The sequence below is a fragment of the Lynx rufus genome, unplaced genomic scaffold, assembly GCF_022079265.1.
Source record: "Lynx rufus isolate CCGP_SWC_20201006 ecotype Redwood Valley unplaced genomic scaffold, mLynRuf1.p SCAF_1, whole genome shotgun sequence".
Classification (NCBI taxonomy): Eukaryota; Metazoa; Chordata; class Mammalia; order Carnivora; family Felidae; genus Lynx; species Lynx rufus.
In genome coordinates, this window is record NW_025814823.1 from 121,636,989 (window position 1) to 121,656,205 (window position 19,217).

General features: G+C 38.0%; 1 protein-coding gene across 4 annotated transcripts in view; it reads left to right on the plus strand.

The window, feature by feature from the left end:
* RBM27 (RNA binding motif protein 27) overlaps positions 1-19,217 on the plus strand; it is a 73,469-nt gene that overhangs the window by 5,054 nt on the left and 49,198 nt on the right. For all 4 annotated transcript variants that reach the window (XM_047086508.1, XM_047086499.1, XM_047086517.1 and 1 more), the window contains exons 2-3: positions 9,592-9,710; positions 14,035-14,159. In XM_047086508.1, the coding sequence (XP_046942464.1) occupies positions 9,592-9,710; positions 14,035-14,159 (244 nt within the window). The remainder of the gene's footprint in view (positions 1-9,591; positions 9,711-14,034; positions 14,160-19,217) is intronic.

The following is a 19,217-nucleotide window of genomic DNA, read 5'->3' on the forward strand; positions in this document are numbered from 1 at the left end:
TTGGTATGTGTTTTATTTTTTTCTTTATTTTTATTTTTTAAAGTTTACTTACTTATTGTGAGAGAGAATATCCCAAGCAGGCTCAGTGTGGAGCCTGATGTGGGGCTCGAACTCACAAACCTGTGAGATCATCACCTGAGCCAAAACCAAGAGTCAGATGCTTAACCATCTGAGCCACCCAGGAGTCCCCTTGGTATATGTTTGAAACTTTTTTTTCCCAATGTCTGTTTTGAGAAAGAGAGACAGTGAGAGCGGGGGAGGGGCAGAGAGAGAGGGAGAGACAGAATCTGAAGCAGCCTCCAGGCTTTGAGCTGTTAGCACAGAGCCTAACAATGGTGCTCGAACTCATGAACTGTGAGATCATGACCTGAGCCGAAGTTGGACGCTTAACTGACTGAGCCATCCAGGCGCCCTCCTTGGTATATGTTTTAAAATGAGTGATGGGGTTTGTAATACTTTTTTGTACAGTTGCATCTATCTATTGTAGTAAACACCATTATGTGAATCAGGGCATTTAGTTTCTAGTTCTGTATCTATCTCTGATTTACTGTGTGACTTTGGAGAAATTCTTTAAATTTTCTCTAAACAGTTAATAATATTAGCCATCTACCTATCTTTCAAATATGGTATGAATATTAATGTGTAGACTATAAAAAGTGCCTGTGTACCTTAGAATCATTAAATATAAATGTAATTTTGTGGTTTTTGAAATATTAAAATATGTTAAACTCTTTTTGCAAAAATATTTTACTTAATATTGTTAAGCATTACTGCTACTTACTAGAGAGCAGCTAGAGTCTCACTGCGGGCCTGTAGGTAGGACCGGGAATTGGTGAAAGCTGTGACTTTGATGTGTAGCTTCTGTGACTTCAGCCCATAGCAACATCTTTTTTAGTGCACTAGGAGATTGAATATGTTGTCATCTTGGAGTATGATGGAAAAGGCAGCAGTAAGCTTCATAGACAGATCACTGTATTGGTTCAGTATTCAAGGAGGGAGTATACTTTGAACTGTGTAGAGTTTTACATGCCACCATAGATTTGCAATCCTTATCACATTAAGTTCTGATTAGTAATGTCTTCAGCTGCTCAAATAGGAGGAAAAATCATCACCTAGTAGCTATGACACCTGACCTTACATAAATAAACTACTAGGGTGAAATGAGTATTTTGAAGGTATGTTCTTAAAAGATTGAGAAGTTCTGATAATGTGCTTAGTGGCCTCAAGGAATTATACTGCCTCTAAAGTGCTGTCATTGGACTCGTTTAAGGAGACTGACCCTTAACTATTTCACAGTAAAGGACTTATTTTGACCAGAAGACTTCTTGGCAAGTTTCCGCCCCCCCCCCCAATTTTTTTAATGTTTTTATTTATTTTTGAGAGAGAGACAGAGCATGAGCAGGGGAGGGGCAGAGAGAGAGAGGGTGATACAGATTCTGAAACAGGCTCTAGGCTCCAAGCTGTCATCACAGAACCTGACGTGAGGCTTGAACTCATGGACCATGAGACCATGACCTGAACAAAGCTGGACACTTAACCAACTGAGCCACCTAGGCACCCTACAAAAAATTTTTGAGTGTTTATTTATTTTTGAGAGAGAGAGAACAAGAGCACGAGTAGGGGAGGGACAGAGATAGAGGGAAAGACACAGACTCCGAAGCAGGCTCCAGGCTCTGAGCTGTCAGTAGAGAGCCCGACATGGGGCTCGAACCTACAACCCACAAGATCATGACCTGAGCTGAAGCCAGACGCTTAACCAGCTGAGCCACCCAGGCACCCCTTGGCAAATACACTAAGTTTAAGGACATACTTGTTCTTATGTCCTTTGGTTTGACTCCTAAATATGTCTGACTTTTTTCTTGGCCCAATTGCTATAGGCTAGAAGCCAGAAGTTGCTCTTATAGCCCTCTGTTTCTTATCACTGTCTTGTCTCATCCTCTGATAGGGTTATTGCTTACTTTGTTGTGAAAATGTTTTTTAACCATTTGTTATTTTGTACTGTAATTATTTGTTTTCATTTTCAGCCCTTGGCCACTAGACTGCAAGGCAAGGTCTGTCTTTCTTAGATTAGACTAATTCCATTACCAAGCAAGATGCTTGGTACTTAGTAAACATTCAGTAAATGTTTAAATGAATCAGTGTCCTTATATGTATATGTACACATTGGTTGACAATTTTGAAAAGTACTATTTAAAAAAATTTTTTTAAATGTTTATTATTTTTTGAGAGAGAGAATGTGCATGTGGAGGGGAGGGGCAAGGAGAGAGAGAGACAAAATCTGAAGCAGGCTCCAGGCTCCAATCTGTCAGCACAGAGCCCAATGCGGGACTGGAACTCAGGGACTGCAAGATCATGACCTCAGCCAAAGTCAGACGCTTGACTGACTGAGCCACCCAGGTGCCCCATATTTTTTTAATAGCCTAATTTTTAGGGTATACTTAGCTGGTGACTATTGATTTGTAAGCCATAGTCTGAATATCAAAACAGTGTTTGCAGCTGACAGGTATATATATATATTTTTTCTCCAAGGTAAATCTAGGTATTTTCTTCCATTCATGAAAGCCTCTAATTAATTAAGGGGAAGATGAAAGCTTTCATTCGAAAAGAAGTAGAAGTGCCATTATTTCTTTTTAATATGTGTTAACAGGTTCTTACAACTTAATGTTATTCATATTAACTCTTTAAAAAAAATTTTTTTTTAATGTTTATTTTTGAGAGAGAGAGAGAGACAGAGCAGGAGCAGGGGAAGGGCAGAGAGAGAGGGAGCGACACACGGATTTCGGAGCAGGCTGTAGGCTCTGAGCTGTCAGCACAGAGCCCGACGTGGGACTTAAACTCACAAACCATGAGATCATGACCTGAGCTGAAGTTGGACGCTTAACCAACTGAGCCACCCAGGCGCCCCACATTAACTCTTTTAATAAAGTCAGTTCAAGTTTTACTTCCTTTTCTTTTCTTCTTCTTCTTATTTTTTTTTTTTTTTTAATAAAAAGAGATAAGGGAGGGGGCAGAGAGAGAGAGAGAATCCCAAGCAAGCTCAGTCTCCTTGCCTAGCCTGGACTCAGAGGTAGGGCCTGAACTCATGACAGAGATTATGACCTGAGCTGAAATCAAGAGTTGGATGCTTAACTAACTGAGCCAGCCAGGTGCCTTAGATTTTATTTTATTTTATTTTTAAATATTCATTTATTTTGAGAGAGAGAGAAGAGTGTGTGTACAAGCTGGGGAGGGGCAGAGGCAGAGGGAGAGTGAGAGGGAATCCCAAGTAGGCTCCATGACCAGTGCAGAGCCCCACTTGGGCTCGATCTTAGGACCATAGTGTGAGATTATGACCTGAGCCAAAAACAAGAGTTGGGACACTCAACTGATGGAGCCACCCAGGCACCCTTAACATTATATTTTTAAGTAATCTCTACACCCAACATGAGGCTCGAATTTGACAACCCTGAGATTGAGAGTCGCATGCTTCACCAACTGAGCCAACCGGGTGCCCCCTTTACTTGTTTTTCCAGTGTTGTTTTATCAACGGAATAATCTGAACACAGATCTCAGGATCAGACATTTTGGTGTTTTATTTAGGTTTTTTTTTTCTTGCAAAGTAAAAATAAAAGCATTATTATAGAAAATATAGAAAGAAAAAATAATAAAATTGTGTGTATTAATTTCTAGTTTCTCTTGTGTGTTTGAACTTCATGTAGCTATAATAAGAATCAAATGTAAAATTAAAAAAAAAACCTAATGTTTACTTATTGGAGGACCTGGGTGGCTCATTTGGTTAAGGGTGCAACTTCAGCTCAGGTCACGATCTCACAGTTTGTGGATTTGAGCCCCACATTGGGCTCTGTGCTGACATCTTAGAGCCTGGAGCCTGCTTCTGTCTCCTTCAGTCTCTGCCCTCCCCCGTTTGTGCTCTCTCTCTCAAAAGTAAACATAAACATCAATGTTTACTTATTTTTGAGATAGAGAGCGAGCAGGGGGAGGGCAGTGAGAGAGAGGGAGACGGAATCCCAAGCAGGCTCTGTGACCTGAGCCAAAACCAAGAGTTGGGTGCTGAACCAACTGGGCCACCCAGGTGCCCCCAAATGTAAAATTTATTATCTTGATTTCTCCATTTTACCTTACATCAGAAATGTTTTTCATATCTGTGTATTTTTATAACTATCACTTTGGATCCCTTATGTTTCATAAACATTTACAATAAGAATGGGTGGGTACCTGGGTGGCTCAGTCCATTGAACATCCAACTTTGGCTCAGGTCATGATCTCACCGTTCTTTTTTAAAATTTTTTTTTTTTTTTCAACGTTTATTTATTTTTGGGACAGAGAGAGAGACAGAGCATGAACGGGGGAGGGGCAGAGAGAGAGGGAGACACAGAATCAGAAACAGGCTCCAGGCTCTGAGCCATCAGCCCAGAGCCCGACGCGGGGCTCGAACTCCCGGACCGCGAGATCGTGACCTGGCTGAAGTCGGACGCTTAACCGACTGCGCCACCCAGGCGCCCCGATGATCTCACCGTTCTTGATTTTGAGTCCCTCATCAGACTTTCTGCTGTCAGCAAGGAGGCTGCTTTGGATTCTCTGTACCCCTCTCTGCCCCTCCTGTGCTCTCGCAAGCGCACTCGCTTGCTCTCTTTCTCTGAAAAATAATAATAAATGTATATTATTTATATAAACATACATAATAAATAAAAATAAAAATAAACAACAATAAGAATGGGTATCTTGACTTCTTGTTAAAAATAATGCTGTTTTTATATCATGTATATATTTAGATATATATATATATTTAGCACTAATTAGGTATAGTGTTCTCTATGTTTGGCTTTATTTCCTGAAGCTAACTTCTCATAACTACAACTACTAGTCAGAGAATATGAATATTTTTAATGGCTGTTGATACACATTAAGATCAGGAGGTTCTTTCCCCTATGGCTCAGTAACGTATTCATTGTTTCACTTATGAAACAAATATCACACTAAGGAATAACTTAAACTTGGGCCCTTCTTATTCAGGAACATGTAGATTTTTCTGAAAGTGGAAGAGGTTTAAATAGTGTTGGTTTTTTCCTTAAAAAAAAAAATTAGACTTCTCTAACTTTTAAGTAGCGTTTCTTGGCTAGGGCCTAAGGCAAGCAAAGACCTTTATTCTTTGGTCTTGGGATTGGACATATGTCTGAGATCTGTAAAGCTGATATGCCACCAAAGCAGATGGGTCATAAACCTGTAGTGGAGATTTCATTAAGGAGGAAAGGACAAATTTGAGGATTTTACAGATATTTTTAGGGCAGTATTTCTGTTAACTTCCCCTGATGAAAATTCATTATAGTTGATTTTTTAAAATAAAAGATAATTGAAACATGTTCTTAGAATATTATAATGCAAGATGTAAATTTTAAGGAGTCCTCATGTTTCTAATTTCCATTAAACTTAAGGAAATTTATTTTGTTCTTGATTTTAACTGGAAGGTAACTATTGGTCGAGACTTCAGATACATTAATTTGTCATGCAGATTTACAGTAGGAAAGCATATGCTATAAAATATGCTATAAAATAATTTTACTCCCTGGAATTGCAACTGAGTTTTACTTCCACAAGTATGCTTTCTGCCTGATCTTAGGTGGATTCCTTAATTTGTCTTTACATATTTACAAATTTAGATATCTATAAAATGAATACTAATTCATTGTGCTGTTAAGGCCTTTTAAAGACTGTAGTAGAATAGTAATTCAGATGGGTATCATTATGTTTTCTAATCTTTCTTACAATAGAAGCCTCTTTCTGTCTAGAAATGTGTGTACTTAACACAGCCATGGATCCAAGATTTTAAAATCTTTTTTATTCTCAAACATGCTTGTCCCTATAGTTAAGGAGAAATTGGTTTCCATAAGCTTTGGTTACAAATAAATAGCTAAAAGATTTAAAATACTCTGGAATAAGAGAATAAGAAGTCGTCCTGCATTTGTCTCATAAATTACCAAGAATCTTAGTCATGCCCCGATTTTTGGGACACGCTTTTGGAAGTCTTGTTGGTGTCAAAGCTACGACAGTATTGTATTTGTTAACTTCTAAAGATTATATAGTAAGAAGTGATAAAAGACTATATAAGAACAGTCATAAAGGTACAGAAAATTACAGCATAAAACTCTCCGGTGTATTTAAGTTTCACCATTCACTTGGTGTGACTTGATTATTTCAGACTGGTAATTTCCGTCATAGTACTTGATGGGTACATATTAGGAGCTGTTCAATTTAAATGGTCCCATTCCTTTGGTTGTAAACATGCTTTTGAATTGGGTACAGAATTCTAACTCTCAGTTCTTAACAATCAGTTGTTTACTCATGTTGCACAAATACTTAAAATCTGTGATCACTCTCTTGGTGTCTAGTTTTTTCCTGATCTTTTACCTTCTTGTAATTATTCATCTTGTGTTTTCACATCATCGTCTCATCATGTGTTTTATCAGAAGCAACCTAACTCCGCAGTTGTTTTTTCAGAGTCTGTATACTAAATACATGTATAAGATATGTGGGATTGGGGAACCTGGGTGGCTTAGTTGGTGAAGTGTCCACCTCTTGATTTTGGCTCATGTCATGATCTCAACCATTTGCGAGTTGGAGCCCTGAATGGGGCTTGGCGCTGACGGTGCAGAGCTTGCTTGGGGTTGATTCTCTCTCCCTCTCTTTCCACCCCTCCTCCCATCTCACTCTCTCTCAAAATAAGTAAACCTAAAAAGAAATACGGGTTCGTTTAACTCCTCTTCAGTAATGTGAATGTTTTGCCTGCTTCTCACTAGAAATGGCATATCCTTACCAACTTTCTACCTGTTAGGTCATGAGACTCCTTAAAGCTTCTTATAACAGGAGAAAAAACAACATTGCCTCTTTCTACCATTTGTACGTATTTTTAAAAATTCTTGTCTTTTCTATGTTTAAAATATCTTCCTTATCCATGATCTGAACTTTCTAAGTCAAGGTAGAGATGTGATATTTTTTTTAATCCTCTCCCCTCCATTTGAATGTTGTTTAGAACTGATTGATCAAATACCTTACCTTACTATTCTCAGGAGTGAAGTGTTTATGGATTAGCCAAGGTGAGCATGGTCTGTGTAACATTTTTGAAGGTGCAAATGCTATATATTCATTTTATTATTTATTTATTATTGCTGTTTTTTAGGTTGGGTAATTGACATACAATGTTATATTACTTCTAGGTATACAATATAGTGATCTGATTTATACATTATGAAGTGCTCACCACAATCAGTCGAGTTACAATCTGTCACCATACAAAGTTATTAAAATGTTATTGACTATATTCCCTATGCTATACATTATATCCCCTATGTCTTATTTATTTAAAACTGAAAGATTACAACTCTTAATCCCCTTCACCTATTTCACCCGTCCCCTCCAACTGCCCTTCTCTCTGACAACCATCGGTTTGTTTCCTGTATCTGTGAGTCTGTTTCTGCTTTGTTTTATGTTTTAGATTCCACATGTAAGTGAAATCTTACTGTGTTTGTCTTCCTCTGACTTACTGCCCTCAACATACACTTTCTAGGCCCATCCATGTTGTTGGCAAATGGCAAGATTTCATTCTTTTTTTTTATGGCTGAGTGATAATACATTGTATGTATACGACGTCATCTTTATCTTCTTTATCCATTCTTCTGACAATGGACATTTAGGTTGCTTCTATATCTTCTTAGCTGTTGTAAATTATGCCATGATGAACATAGGGGTGCATATGACTTTCCAAATTAGTGTTTTCATTTTCTTTTTTTTTAATTAATTTTTTTAATGTTTATTTATTTTTGAGAGAAAGACAGAGCATGAGCAGGGGAGGGGCACAGAGAGAGGGAGACATAGAATACGAAGCAGGCTCCAGGCTCCCAGCTGTCAGCACAGAGCCCAACACGGGGCTCTAACCCACAGACTGTTAGATCATGACCTGAACTGAAGTTGGGCGCTTAACCCGACTGAGACACCCAGGTGCCCCCAGACATTTTTTTTCTGATTTTGATCTGTATATCCATTTTAGAATTTAGCAATTGGATTTATCCAGGTAGTCTATTAATAATTCTCCAAAATGTAATTTACATTTTTTACTTAAGAAAAATCCTGGCTTTCTTTTAAATTGCATATTTTTATTAATATATAGCTCATCATCGTGGACACTTATATTCTTTCCCAGTGCACTTTGACCCTTATCCATAATTATTTTTTTATTAGCTCTGAGTTTCGTAAAATTGACATTGAAACTTGCTCTCTTAGATTTGGTGCATAAATGTGCGGGTGTTTAAAGAAATAGCCTTTCCCACAGCAGTATTGGCAGTGAAAAAAATTCTATTTTATTGAATTATGAACTTTAAAAATATAGAATAGAAGGAAGTGCTTGGCTTTTCTTTTTGTAAAATTTTTTTTATTTACTTAAAAAATATATTTTTCCCATATATGTATATATTTACAACACAAAAACTTTCATTTCCTATAGTGTAGATAAAATGTTAGGTCTGGAGAGTACTACATATTGGCAACTCAGGGAACATGTACTGCCCTGGCAGACGAGATGATTTTGAATGTCAAAAGACAAGTTACTACTGACGGTGGGGGGGGGGTGGGGGGGGGTGGGGGGGGTGGTGGTTGGTGTTGGGAGGACAAAACAAAAAAGGGAAGTAGCTAAAGATCCTTTCTGCTGCCCTTCTACTACTTCTCTTATCCTTTCTGTTTTAGCTCCCAGATCTTTTCTTTCTTGCTTAGAGCTGCTAGAGTGTTTGCCAGTAATATTTATGGTGTCAACCTTCTTGTGTTCTCGTTTTTTAAAGAGATCTTTTGGGGTGCCTGGGTGGCTCAGTCGGTTCAGCATCTGACTTCCGCTGAGGTCATGATCTCGCGGTCAGTGGGTTCCAGCCCCATGTCGGGCTCTGTGCTGACAGCTGGGAGCCTGGAGCCTGCTTTGGATTCTGTCTCCCTCTCTCTCTGCACCTCCCCAGCTCACGCTCTGTTCTCTCTGTATCTCAAAAATGAATAAATGTTAGAAAACATTAAAAAAAAATAGATCTTCAAGAGACCGAGAAGATTATCAGTGGAATTGATTGCTATTTTTGGATGCTGGTGCCTGGGGTTATAGGGAATGAGGAAAGGTGTCCCATCACTTCCCCTGGTTCTTCCTCACGGTCACATGGAACAGATAGTTCCTGAAGATATGAACAGTGCTTCTACAGCACTGCAACTCGGGTTGGTTGCCATCCTTTCCTTGTTTCCATTGAGAGATGCAAATCAATGTAGATTTGGTCCAAAATTCTGGGTATAATTAGAACATTGAAAATAGACAATTTTATAAAAATAAGCATAAAAGGAAAATCTTGCTTGCACTGTGTGTATGCTATTTGTTATAAAAATCGTCTTTGTTTGCAGTCAGTATTTATTTATTTATTTATTTATTTATTTATTTATTTAACTTATTCGCAGTCACTTTCTTTGAAATAAAGTTGTTGACCTTTAGCTTTCCAAAATAGGGGTGACTTCATTAATGACATTGCTGTTTAAAAAAAAAGTTAAAACATTTTTGTTTTCTCTTTGTCTATCTAGATGTGATGCTGACCCTTCAGCCTTAGCCAACTATGTTGTAGCACTGGTCAAGAAGGACAAACCTGAGAAAGAATTGAAAGCCTTTTGTGCTGATCAACTTGACGTGTTTTTACAAAAAGGTAATTATTGTGGCCTTTCAGTCACATATTTAAGAATGTAAATTTAAAACTTTCTGATAAAATCTTGGAGATAAAAACTTGGAAGGAAAGACATCAGTTATTGCCCTTTAAACATTTGAATATACCGATTCCTGTTAATTATTTATCATGTATTTTGGAAGAACTGTTTTTACCCCCTTTCTTTCTCTACTTCTTTCCTATATTGGAGCATTTGCTTTTTAGGTGAATGGATCCTCTTTGGCTTGTGACAGAATCTAGTTGATGGTTGGGGATAACAGTTTAAGGATGATGGAACTATTTATGCTTACTGTTTATTAGGACTATGAAGCTATGTTTTTTTCCCTCTTGGCTGGAGCTTTTTGCTGTCCAGGAAGAGATGGGCATGATCCTCTTTACTTTGTGCCTCCAACTTCCTATCTTACCAAAGTCCTTTCCATGGCCTGCATAGCGTCCTGGAGTGCTCCCCTGCTTATTCTCTGACCTCATCTCCTACCACTCCCTCTCACTTGTTCCAGTCTAGCCACCTTGACCCCCTTGCCTTTTTTTTTCAGTATGGCAAACATGTTCCCACATCAGGGATTTTGAACTTGTTTTACCCTTGCTTGAAATGGTTTCTTCTCTATGGTTTCTGGTTTCTCCTCAAATGTTACCTCAAATGTTTCCCCTGAGTGTTCTATGTACAGTATATTCTACCTCACGCCCCTAATCACCCTTTCCTTTTCCCAGCCTTGCTTCATTTTGTTTCTCCTCGTACTTGTCACTTTTTGTCATGTTATATGTTTATTTGCATGTTTATATGTGTGTGTGTGTCTTTTCCCCTCCCCCTACTTTTGTCTTTCCCTTTGTTGAGAGTGGTGACTTGGAACCTATAATGCCTGGCACATAGAAGGCATTCAGTAAATGTTGAATGGATGAAAGGAATGTGGATAATGCACACGTTGGTTGATCTAGCTATTGCTGTGAGAAGATAACCTTCAACTGAAATGTCTACAGAGAAATAAACGATAGTAAATATGGCTTCTCACTTGGAAAACAGGATTACATATTTTTTTGGTGGATTTTAAGGCTTTTTTTTTTAATACACAAAAAACATAATACTTCTAGAATTCCTCCCTAGTACAGGTGAGTATTTGTTTTCTTTTTTTGTAAAGGAGTATTTTCTAAATGTATTCGTTTTACTTAGTTTACATGTGATGAAACTAGAAGAGTCATGTGACACACAGAGCCATGAGAATAGTAAAAAAAAATTAGTGAAGACATTGGGGTAAGAGGCAAATGTATATTTAAATATACATTTAAGAATTTGTTGTAAAAGCTTTAAAGATTTTTAGTAACTTTTTAAAAAAACAGTACACAAGAAGAATCATAAAAACTTTCTTTTTAATATTTATTTTTGAGAGAGAGAGCGCGAGTGCATGTGCACAAATGGGGAAAGAGCAGAGAGAGGGAGACAGAATCGGAAACAGGCTTGAACCCACGAACTGTGAGATCATGACCTCAGCTGAAGTCAGACCCTTAACCACCTGAGCCACTCAGGTGCCCCTAAAAACTTTTTTTTTTAAGTTTATTTATCTTGAAAGAGGGAGAGAGAGAGACAGAGAACATGCATGTGAGCTGGAGAGGGACAGGGAGAGGGAGAGAGAGAATCTTAAGCAAGCTCCATTCTATCAGTGCAGAGCTGAGGAGAGGCTTGAGGCCACAAACTGTCAGATAATGACCTGGGCTGAAATCAGGAGTTAGATGCCCAACCAGCTGAGCCACCCAGGAGCCCTTATAAAACATTCTTTAAAAGAGAAGAAAATTAATAGCCATAAATTTGCCACCAGAGATAAAATCAGTCACCTCCGTATATGTCTTTGTAGACTAGCATGGTCTAGTAGAACTTTGTACACTGATGAGTATAGTCTATATCTTCCTTTTCTAATTCAGTAGCTCCTAGCAGCTTTTGAGCACTTGAAATGGGGCTAATGTGACTTAGGAACTGATTTTTATGTTTTTAATTTTTATTTATGTATGTATGTATGTTTACTTTTGAGACAGAGAGACAGAGTGTGAGCAGGTAAGGGGCAGAGGGAGGGAGACACAGAATCTAAAGCAGGCTGTAGGCTCTGAGCTGTCAGCACAGAGCCTGATGCAGGGCTGGAACCCACGAACTGGGAGAACATGATCTGAGCCGAAGTCAGCTGCTTAACGTACTGAGCTACCTCTGTGCCCTAGGAACTGATTTTTAGATTTAAATTAATTTAAACACCTACATGTTGTTTCGTGGCTTCTGTATTGGACTGCATGGCTCTGAACTTATATATATATATATATATATATATATATATATATATATATATATATATATTTGTATTACTTGTCAAAGTAGTTTTAAATGAATATATGCCCTTGTAATCTTAAAAAGAAAACAATAGTTTATCTTGAATATTAGGTATTTAGCTATGCTTTTGTTTCTTTTTTATAAATATAAAAAAAAAATTTTTTTAAAGTTTATTTTAGAGAGAGAGACAGTGCTAGTGGGAGAGGGGCAGAGAGAGTGAGACACAGAATCTAAAGCAGGCTCCAGGCTCAGAGCTGTCAGCATAGAGCCTGACATGGGACTCGAACTCATGGACTGCGAGATCATGACCTGAGCTGAAGTTGGACGCCCAACCAACTGAGCCACCCAGGCACCCCTATAATTATGTTTTAGATGTTTGTTTTTTGAGACAGAGAGCGAGGCATGTGTGTATGCATGGGCGGGGTAGGGGCAGAGAGTGTGGTAGAGAGAGAATCACAAGCAGACCCTGTGCAGTTGACACAGAGCCTGATGCGGGGTTCTATATCTCTGTCTCACAAACTGTGAGTTCATGACTTGAGCCGAATTCAAGAGTTGGCACTTAACTGACTGAGCCACCCAGGTGACCCTCTTTTTCTTTGTAAGTTTGTTTATTTAAGAAATCTCTGTACCCAATGTGGGGCTGGAACTCATGACCTTGAGATCAAGAGCTACATATTCTTCTGACACAGCCAGTCAGTCAGGCACCCCACAGTTCTTCATTGGGTTATAGGTCTTTTGTTTTTTCAATTTTTTGAGAGAGAGAGAGAGAGAGAGAGAGTGAGAGAGAAGATGCAAATGGGGAAGGAGCGGGGGGGGAGAGAGAGAGAGAGAGAGAGACAGAGACAGAGACACTCAAGCAGACTCCACGCTCATTGCAGAGCTTGACACGGGTCTTGATCCCAGGACCATGGGATCATGACCTGAACCAAAATCAAGAGTTGGACACTTAACTGACTGAGCCACCTATGCACCTTGTATTATAGGTCTTTTAAATTACAAAAGTGATACATGTTTTAAAAAATGTTTTAAGAAGTACAGAAGCATATGAAGAGAGTCTTGATCATAAAGAGTTTTGAAGGGTCTGATCAATTTATTGTTTTAAAGTTAGGTGTAACAGTTAACAAGGCCTAACAGTTCTATAATCACAGAAAATGCTTACTACACAAATTCATACCATAAAGTTTTTTGAAAACATACTTTTCTGAAGAAAAACTCATTTTACATTTTAGAAATAGCTATTTATATAAAATGTATAATTACAGTGTAACTAGATTCTGTGCTATATTTTTAATACACCCTGTAGTTTTTAATAAATTCATCTGTTTCCCCCATTCAGTTAATCTGAAAAAGTTACAAAATACAGTAGCTTTTAAGTAAAACACAACAAGATATTTTCATATCATTCTCGTACCAAACTTTATTTTTCCAAGTGATTTTAAAATGTTTATAATGAAATTTTTGAATAGACAGTACATTTAATCCAACAATTAAAGGTATGTATCTTGAAAAATATCATGAAAAGTCTGTCTCACTTGTTTTTCGTTTGTTCCCTTCCCGCTTCCAGTAGACAACCTTGTCATTTTTTGTCTGTGTCCTTTCAGAGTTTTTTTATGCACATATAAACAGATACAAATATTTAGTTTGTGTCTTTGAGATGTGATGTTATCCATATTCATTCTCTTTAGAGCTCTGTGTATTCTGTTGTATGGTTGTGACATACTTTATTTAACTAGTCTCTTATTCATGAAAATTGTTCTTTTTCCAGCATTTTACTATTTTGTACTCAGTGTTGCATATACATCATTTTGTACATAAGCAAGAACGTACAAAGGATTTAAAAACCCAGACATGGGAATCTCCCTCATAACGTATAGACAGACTTAGTTTTGATTCCACTGCCAGTGTGGAAGGTGTTCTGTTTTCCTCAGCTTTGCCGAGGAGCGTGTTGTCAGTCTTCAGTTATTGTTTGTGCAATATTTAAATACTGTTTCTTCTCCTTAGAAACTTCAGGTTTTGTGGATAAACTGTTTGAAAGTCTCTATACCAAGAACTACCTTCCACCTTTGGAACCAGTTAAGCCTGAGCCAAAAGCACCAGTCCAAGAAAAAGAAGAAATTAAAGAAGAGGTAATGTAATAAAGTTTTCTTTTGCTTTTGGGGGCTTTTTAGATCCTATTCCTAGTATCATTCTTAGTTGGAAGTTGACCTCTTTAAAAATAATTATCTCTTGATTGACTTTTCTGTGTTTGGCATGTTACAGATTCTTTACCAGGGCTTCTTAGTTAACTTCTTAGTTTTTTGGACTGGAAATGTTATTTAGTGTTCCAAGAAATATTTTAGGAATATTGAGAAATTCAGAGAAATCTTAGTGATTTTAGAAAGACAAAACTTGGTTACATGTAGAGGTTTGACTAAAAGTGAGATGAAAGCTCAAGAAAAATGATTAAGTGACACATTTTCATATTATAGACCAACCATTTTCTCTTTTTTAACCACAGAATATTTTTTATGGTTAAGGTAGTTACAAATAAATAGTTATAATGTTAACATATGAAAGAAAAAAACGTTTTTACAATGGTTGGAGTTTAAAAGCATGATTATATAAGGTAATGTTCTTGTTTGAACTAAGGGGAAACTTTTTACAGAGTTGATTTGTAATTCCTCCTTTCTTTTCCATTTCCTTCCTTCCTTCCTTCCTTCCTTCCTTCCTTCCTTCCTTCCTCCCTTCCTCCCTTCCTCCCTCCCTCCCTCCCTCCCTCCCTCCCTCCCTCCCTTCCTCCCTTCCTCCCTTCCTTCCTTCAACCCAGTGTGGGGCTTGAACTCACAACCCTGAGATTAAGAGTCATGTCTTCTATCGAATGAACCTGTCAGGCGCCCCCATTTGTGATTCTTTTTATGTACAGATAACACAGTATTATGAGATTATGGGTTCTAGAATCAGGCTGCATGAGTTAAAATGATAGCTCTAAAATAAATTACTTGCTTCATTTTCACATCAGGATAATGATCATAGTAATACTTATCTCATTGAGGATTAAATGAGATTTTTATATATACACACATCTTAGCTACCTGGCACATGAACGTTGGTTATGATCCAGAAATATTTATCAACTTTTGTTTTTATTATAATTGTTTAATAAACTTTTTATTTGGGAATAATTTTAAGTTTACATAAAAATTATAAGAATAGTACCTAAAACATCTGTATACCATCTATCTTTATTCACCTATTGAAGATTTGTCCCATATGCTCTCTTTATATATCCACACCCAGAACTATCATGCTCTGAATCTAGGAGTAAGTTAGATACCTTATGATCTCATGGCATTCTGTGTACTTCATAAGAATAACGATGTTCGTTATTCTCATTTTCAGTAAATTTAATTTTGACAAAATACTTTAATCCTGTTTGTATTTCAATTTTATGCATTGTCCCAACAATGTACCACCACCCCCCTTTTTTTTCAATGTCCTCCCCCACCTTTTTTAACAGTTTTTTTCTCTTTCAGTAAATGATTCAATCTAAGAAGCAAGTATTGCATTTAGTTGTCCTCTCTGCTCCATTTTTAAATTTTTTTTTTTTTTCAACGTTTATTTATTTTTGGGACAGAGAGAGACAGAGCATGAACGGGCGAGGAGCAGAGAGAGAGGGAGACACAGAATCGGAAACAGGCTCCAGGCTCTGAGCCATCAGCCCAGAGCCCGACGCGGGGCTCGAACTCACGGACCGCGAGATCGTGACCTGGCTGAAGTCGGACGCTTAACCGACTGCGCCACCCAGGCGCCCCTCTGCTCCATTTTTAAATGCTAGGCTGATTGAATCGATCCATCATTAAAAGAAAACAAGGGGCTCCTGGGTGGCTTAGTTGGTTGAACGTCCATCCAGCTCTTGACTGGCTCAGGTTATGATCTCACGGTTTGTGGGTTTGAGCCCCGCATCAGGCTCAGTGCTGACAGTGCGGAGCCTGCTTGGATTCTCTCTCTCTCCCCTTGCCTCTCCCCCTCCCCTGCTCGTGTGCACATGCGCTCTCTCTCTCTCTTTCAAAATAAATAAATAAACAAACTTAAAAAACAAAACAACAACAAAACGTGGCTATACTTACAATCAGTTGAAACCACTGTCGCATTTTCGTTTTTGGCTCATGCACTATAATTGTTTCATAAAATCTTTTTAAAATAGGAGACACTCTCAGTATGTTACTTCAAGTAATGGAAATAGTAAGAAACTTTTCTGCTGTACTTGATTGTGTATAAATTTTGGTCTGTGTGTACAGGTTAAATCTTTTAAAATAAGTTACAATTTTTGCACCATTTGTCCTTTTCTACAGTCTTTGAAGTTCAGTGGACTAGAAGTATCTGTTTGAAAGATAGCAGGTTTGAACATAAGTGAAAAATTGCATTATTTTGAGTTATTAAAGAATAGTTTAAAAAAAACAAATTGTTGCACTCTTTCATTTTGTATCTTACTAAGTTCTAATTTCGAAAATTGTGAAAAATGGGTATCAGCTTCTGCATGTAACAACTCCACAGATAACATCATGTGGTATTTCTCTTGTATTCTAAGATTTTATACACAACTTAATTGTCATCACTGACATAAATAACAGCTTATTGAGCTAGTGTATAAGTAAAGTAGCTTATCCTAACTCTTCTACACGATGTGGAAAGGAAGGGGTTTGAGGTAGCACATACTTCTGGTCTGTGCTAGGTTGATGCACTTTCTCTGAGCAGTGTAGAGAGTTGCGGATCCATCTAAGGACTGGCCATTTTAACTTTTTTCTTTAAAGGAAAAGGGCATTGTGTATGCCCTCTGACTTATTTATTTATTTATTTATTAAAAAAAATTTTTTTTAATGTTTTATTTATTTTTGAGACAGAGAGAGACAGAGCATGAGCAGGGGAGGGGCAGAGAGAGAGGGAGACACAGAATCTGAAGCAGGCTCCAGGCTCTGAACTGTCAGCACAGACAGGGGTCTGATGCAGGGGTCGAACTCACGGACCGTGAGATCATGACCTGAGCCGAAGTTGGATGCTTAACCGACTGAGCCACCTAGGCACCCCACCCTCTGACTTTTTAAAAATAGCTTTATTGAAATACAACTCCCCTACCATACAATTCCCCTACTCACAGTGTACAAATGTGATGGTTTTTATCGCATTCAGAGTTGTGCAGCCATCACTAGTATGCTCCATTTTAAATCATTTTCATTATCCAAAAATGAAACCCTGTACTCATTAATCTATCACCTGCCAGCCCTTCTTTCCCAATCCCCACCCCTCTTTTAGGCAGCCACTAATCTACTTATTTCTCTATGGATTTGGCTGTTCTGAATATTTCATATAAATAGAATTATATAATTTGTAGTCTTTTGTGACTAACATTCATTTAGCAGGATGCTTTCAGGGTTCATGTAGGTTTTATCATGTATTCATTTTTTATGGCTGAATAATATTCCATTTTGGGAATGTACCACATTTTCTTTATCCACTTATGAGTTGATTGATATTTGGGTTGATAGACAAGTTGTTAATGCTTTTTTGTTGTTCTGAATAATGTTGCTCTGAACATTCATGTCCCAAGTTTTTGGGTGGCCTTATGTTTTTATTTCTCTTGGATCTTTCAACTCTTTTTTTTTTTTTTTTTTAATTTTTTCAACGTTTTTATTTATTTTTGGGACAGAGAGAGACAGAGCATGAACGGGGGAGGGGCAGAGAGAGAGGGAGACACAGAATCGGAAACAGGCTCCAGGCTCTGAGCCATCAGCCCAGAGCCTGACGCGGGGCTCGAACTCACAGACCGCGAGATCGTGACCTGGCTGAAGTCGGACGCTTAACCGACTGCGCCACCCAGGCGCCCCTCAACTCTTTAATAATAGTTTTTTCCATTAGGAATTAATACATGTTCATCAAGAAAATTGTTGCAAAATACAGAAAAGGAAAAAGATCTTCCAAGTTGATGTCTTTTAAGTTTATTTTAATCTTTAAATCCCCCCTTTATACCTACCTGTATGTCTCTCTCATTCTTCTTTTCCTCCCCACTTTTTTCTCCCTAAATTTTATGTTGTTGAAGGAACTCAGTCTTTTGCTCTGTAGAGTTTTTGCCATCTGGATTTGCTGATTGCATCCCAGGGGAGTAACATATATAGTCTGTATTTCCTGTAAATAGGTAAAGAGAATGATTTTTAAATATAGTCTTAACAAATGTGTGGTATTTTAGCCAGCGCCATATGGTTGCCATATTGTGGCTACCATTTTATGTTGCCTGAGTTTTATTAAATTGTTCTCATCTGTTCCATTCACTGACCTCCTATTTGTTAAGTGAGCTTCTCCATTAGATGGACCTTTGTTTTAGCTCTAAGGCAAATGACTTTATTTCACCTTTCTCTAGTAAAGGCTATATATTTGTTTTGAGATTAATCTTAAAAAAAAAATAAAATCACAAGTTATTTCTGGTCAGTCTTAACTGTTAGGCTTTAAAAAGAAGACAGTATTTCTTGGGGCCCCTGGTGGCTCAGTCATTTAAATGCCTGACATTGGCTCAGGTCATGATCTCACAGCTCATGGGTTCGAGCCCCACACTGGACTCTCTGCTGACAGCTCACGTCCTAGACCCTCCTTCACATTCTTTGTCTCCCTCTCTCTCTGCCCCTCCCCTGCTCACTCACTCACTCTCTCTCTCTGTCTCTGTCTCAAAAATAAACATTAAAAAATAAAAATAAAAAAATAAGACAATATTTCCATTAATTCCAATATCATTTTCCTGTAAATCTCATGAAATGTGTAGTTTATGGCACTTATTTACTTTACCATTTTTTCTTGAAACATTTTCTATGAAATAAATCTACAGCCCTCAAATTATGAGTATATTTTATAATTAGGAAAACAGGAACCATTTTGCATATGATACTTAGAAATGCAGAATTGCTGTTTCCCTTCTGCACTTCCATTCTCTACCTTAAACTAACATTTACAAATTAGTGTATTACTGGGGCGCCTGGGTGGCGCAGTCGGTTAAGCGTCCGACTTCAACCAGGTCACGATCTCGCGGTCCGTGAGTTCGAGCCCCGCGTCAGGCTCTGGGCTGATGGCTCAGAGCCTGGAGCCTGTTTCCGATTCTGTGTCTCCCTCTCTCTCTGCCCCTCCCCCGTTCATGCTCTGTCTCTCTCCTTCCCAAAAATAAA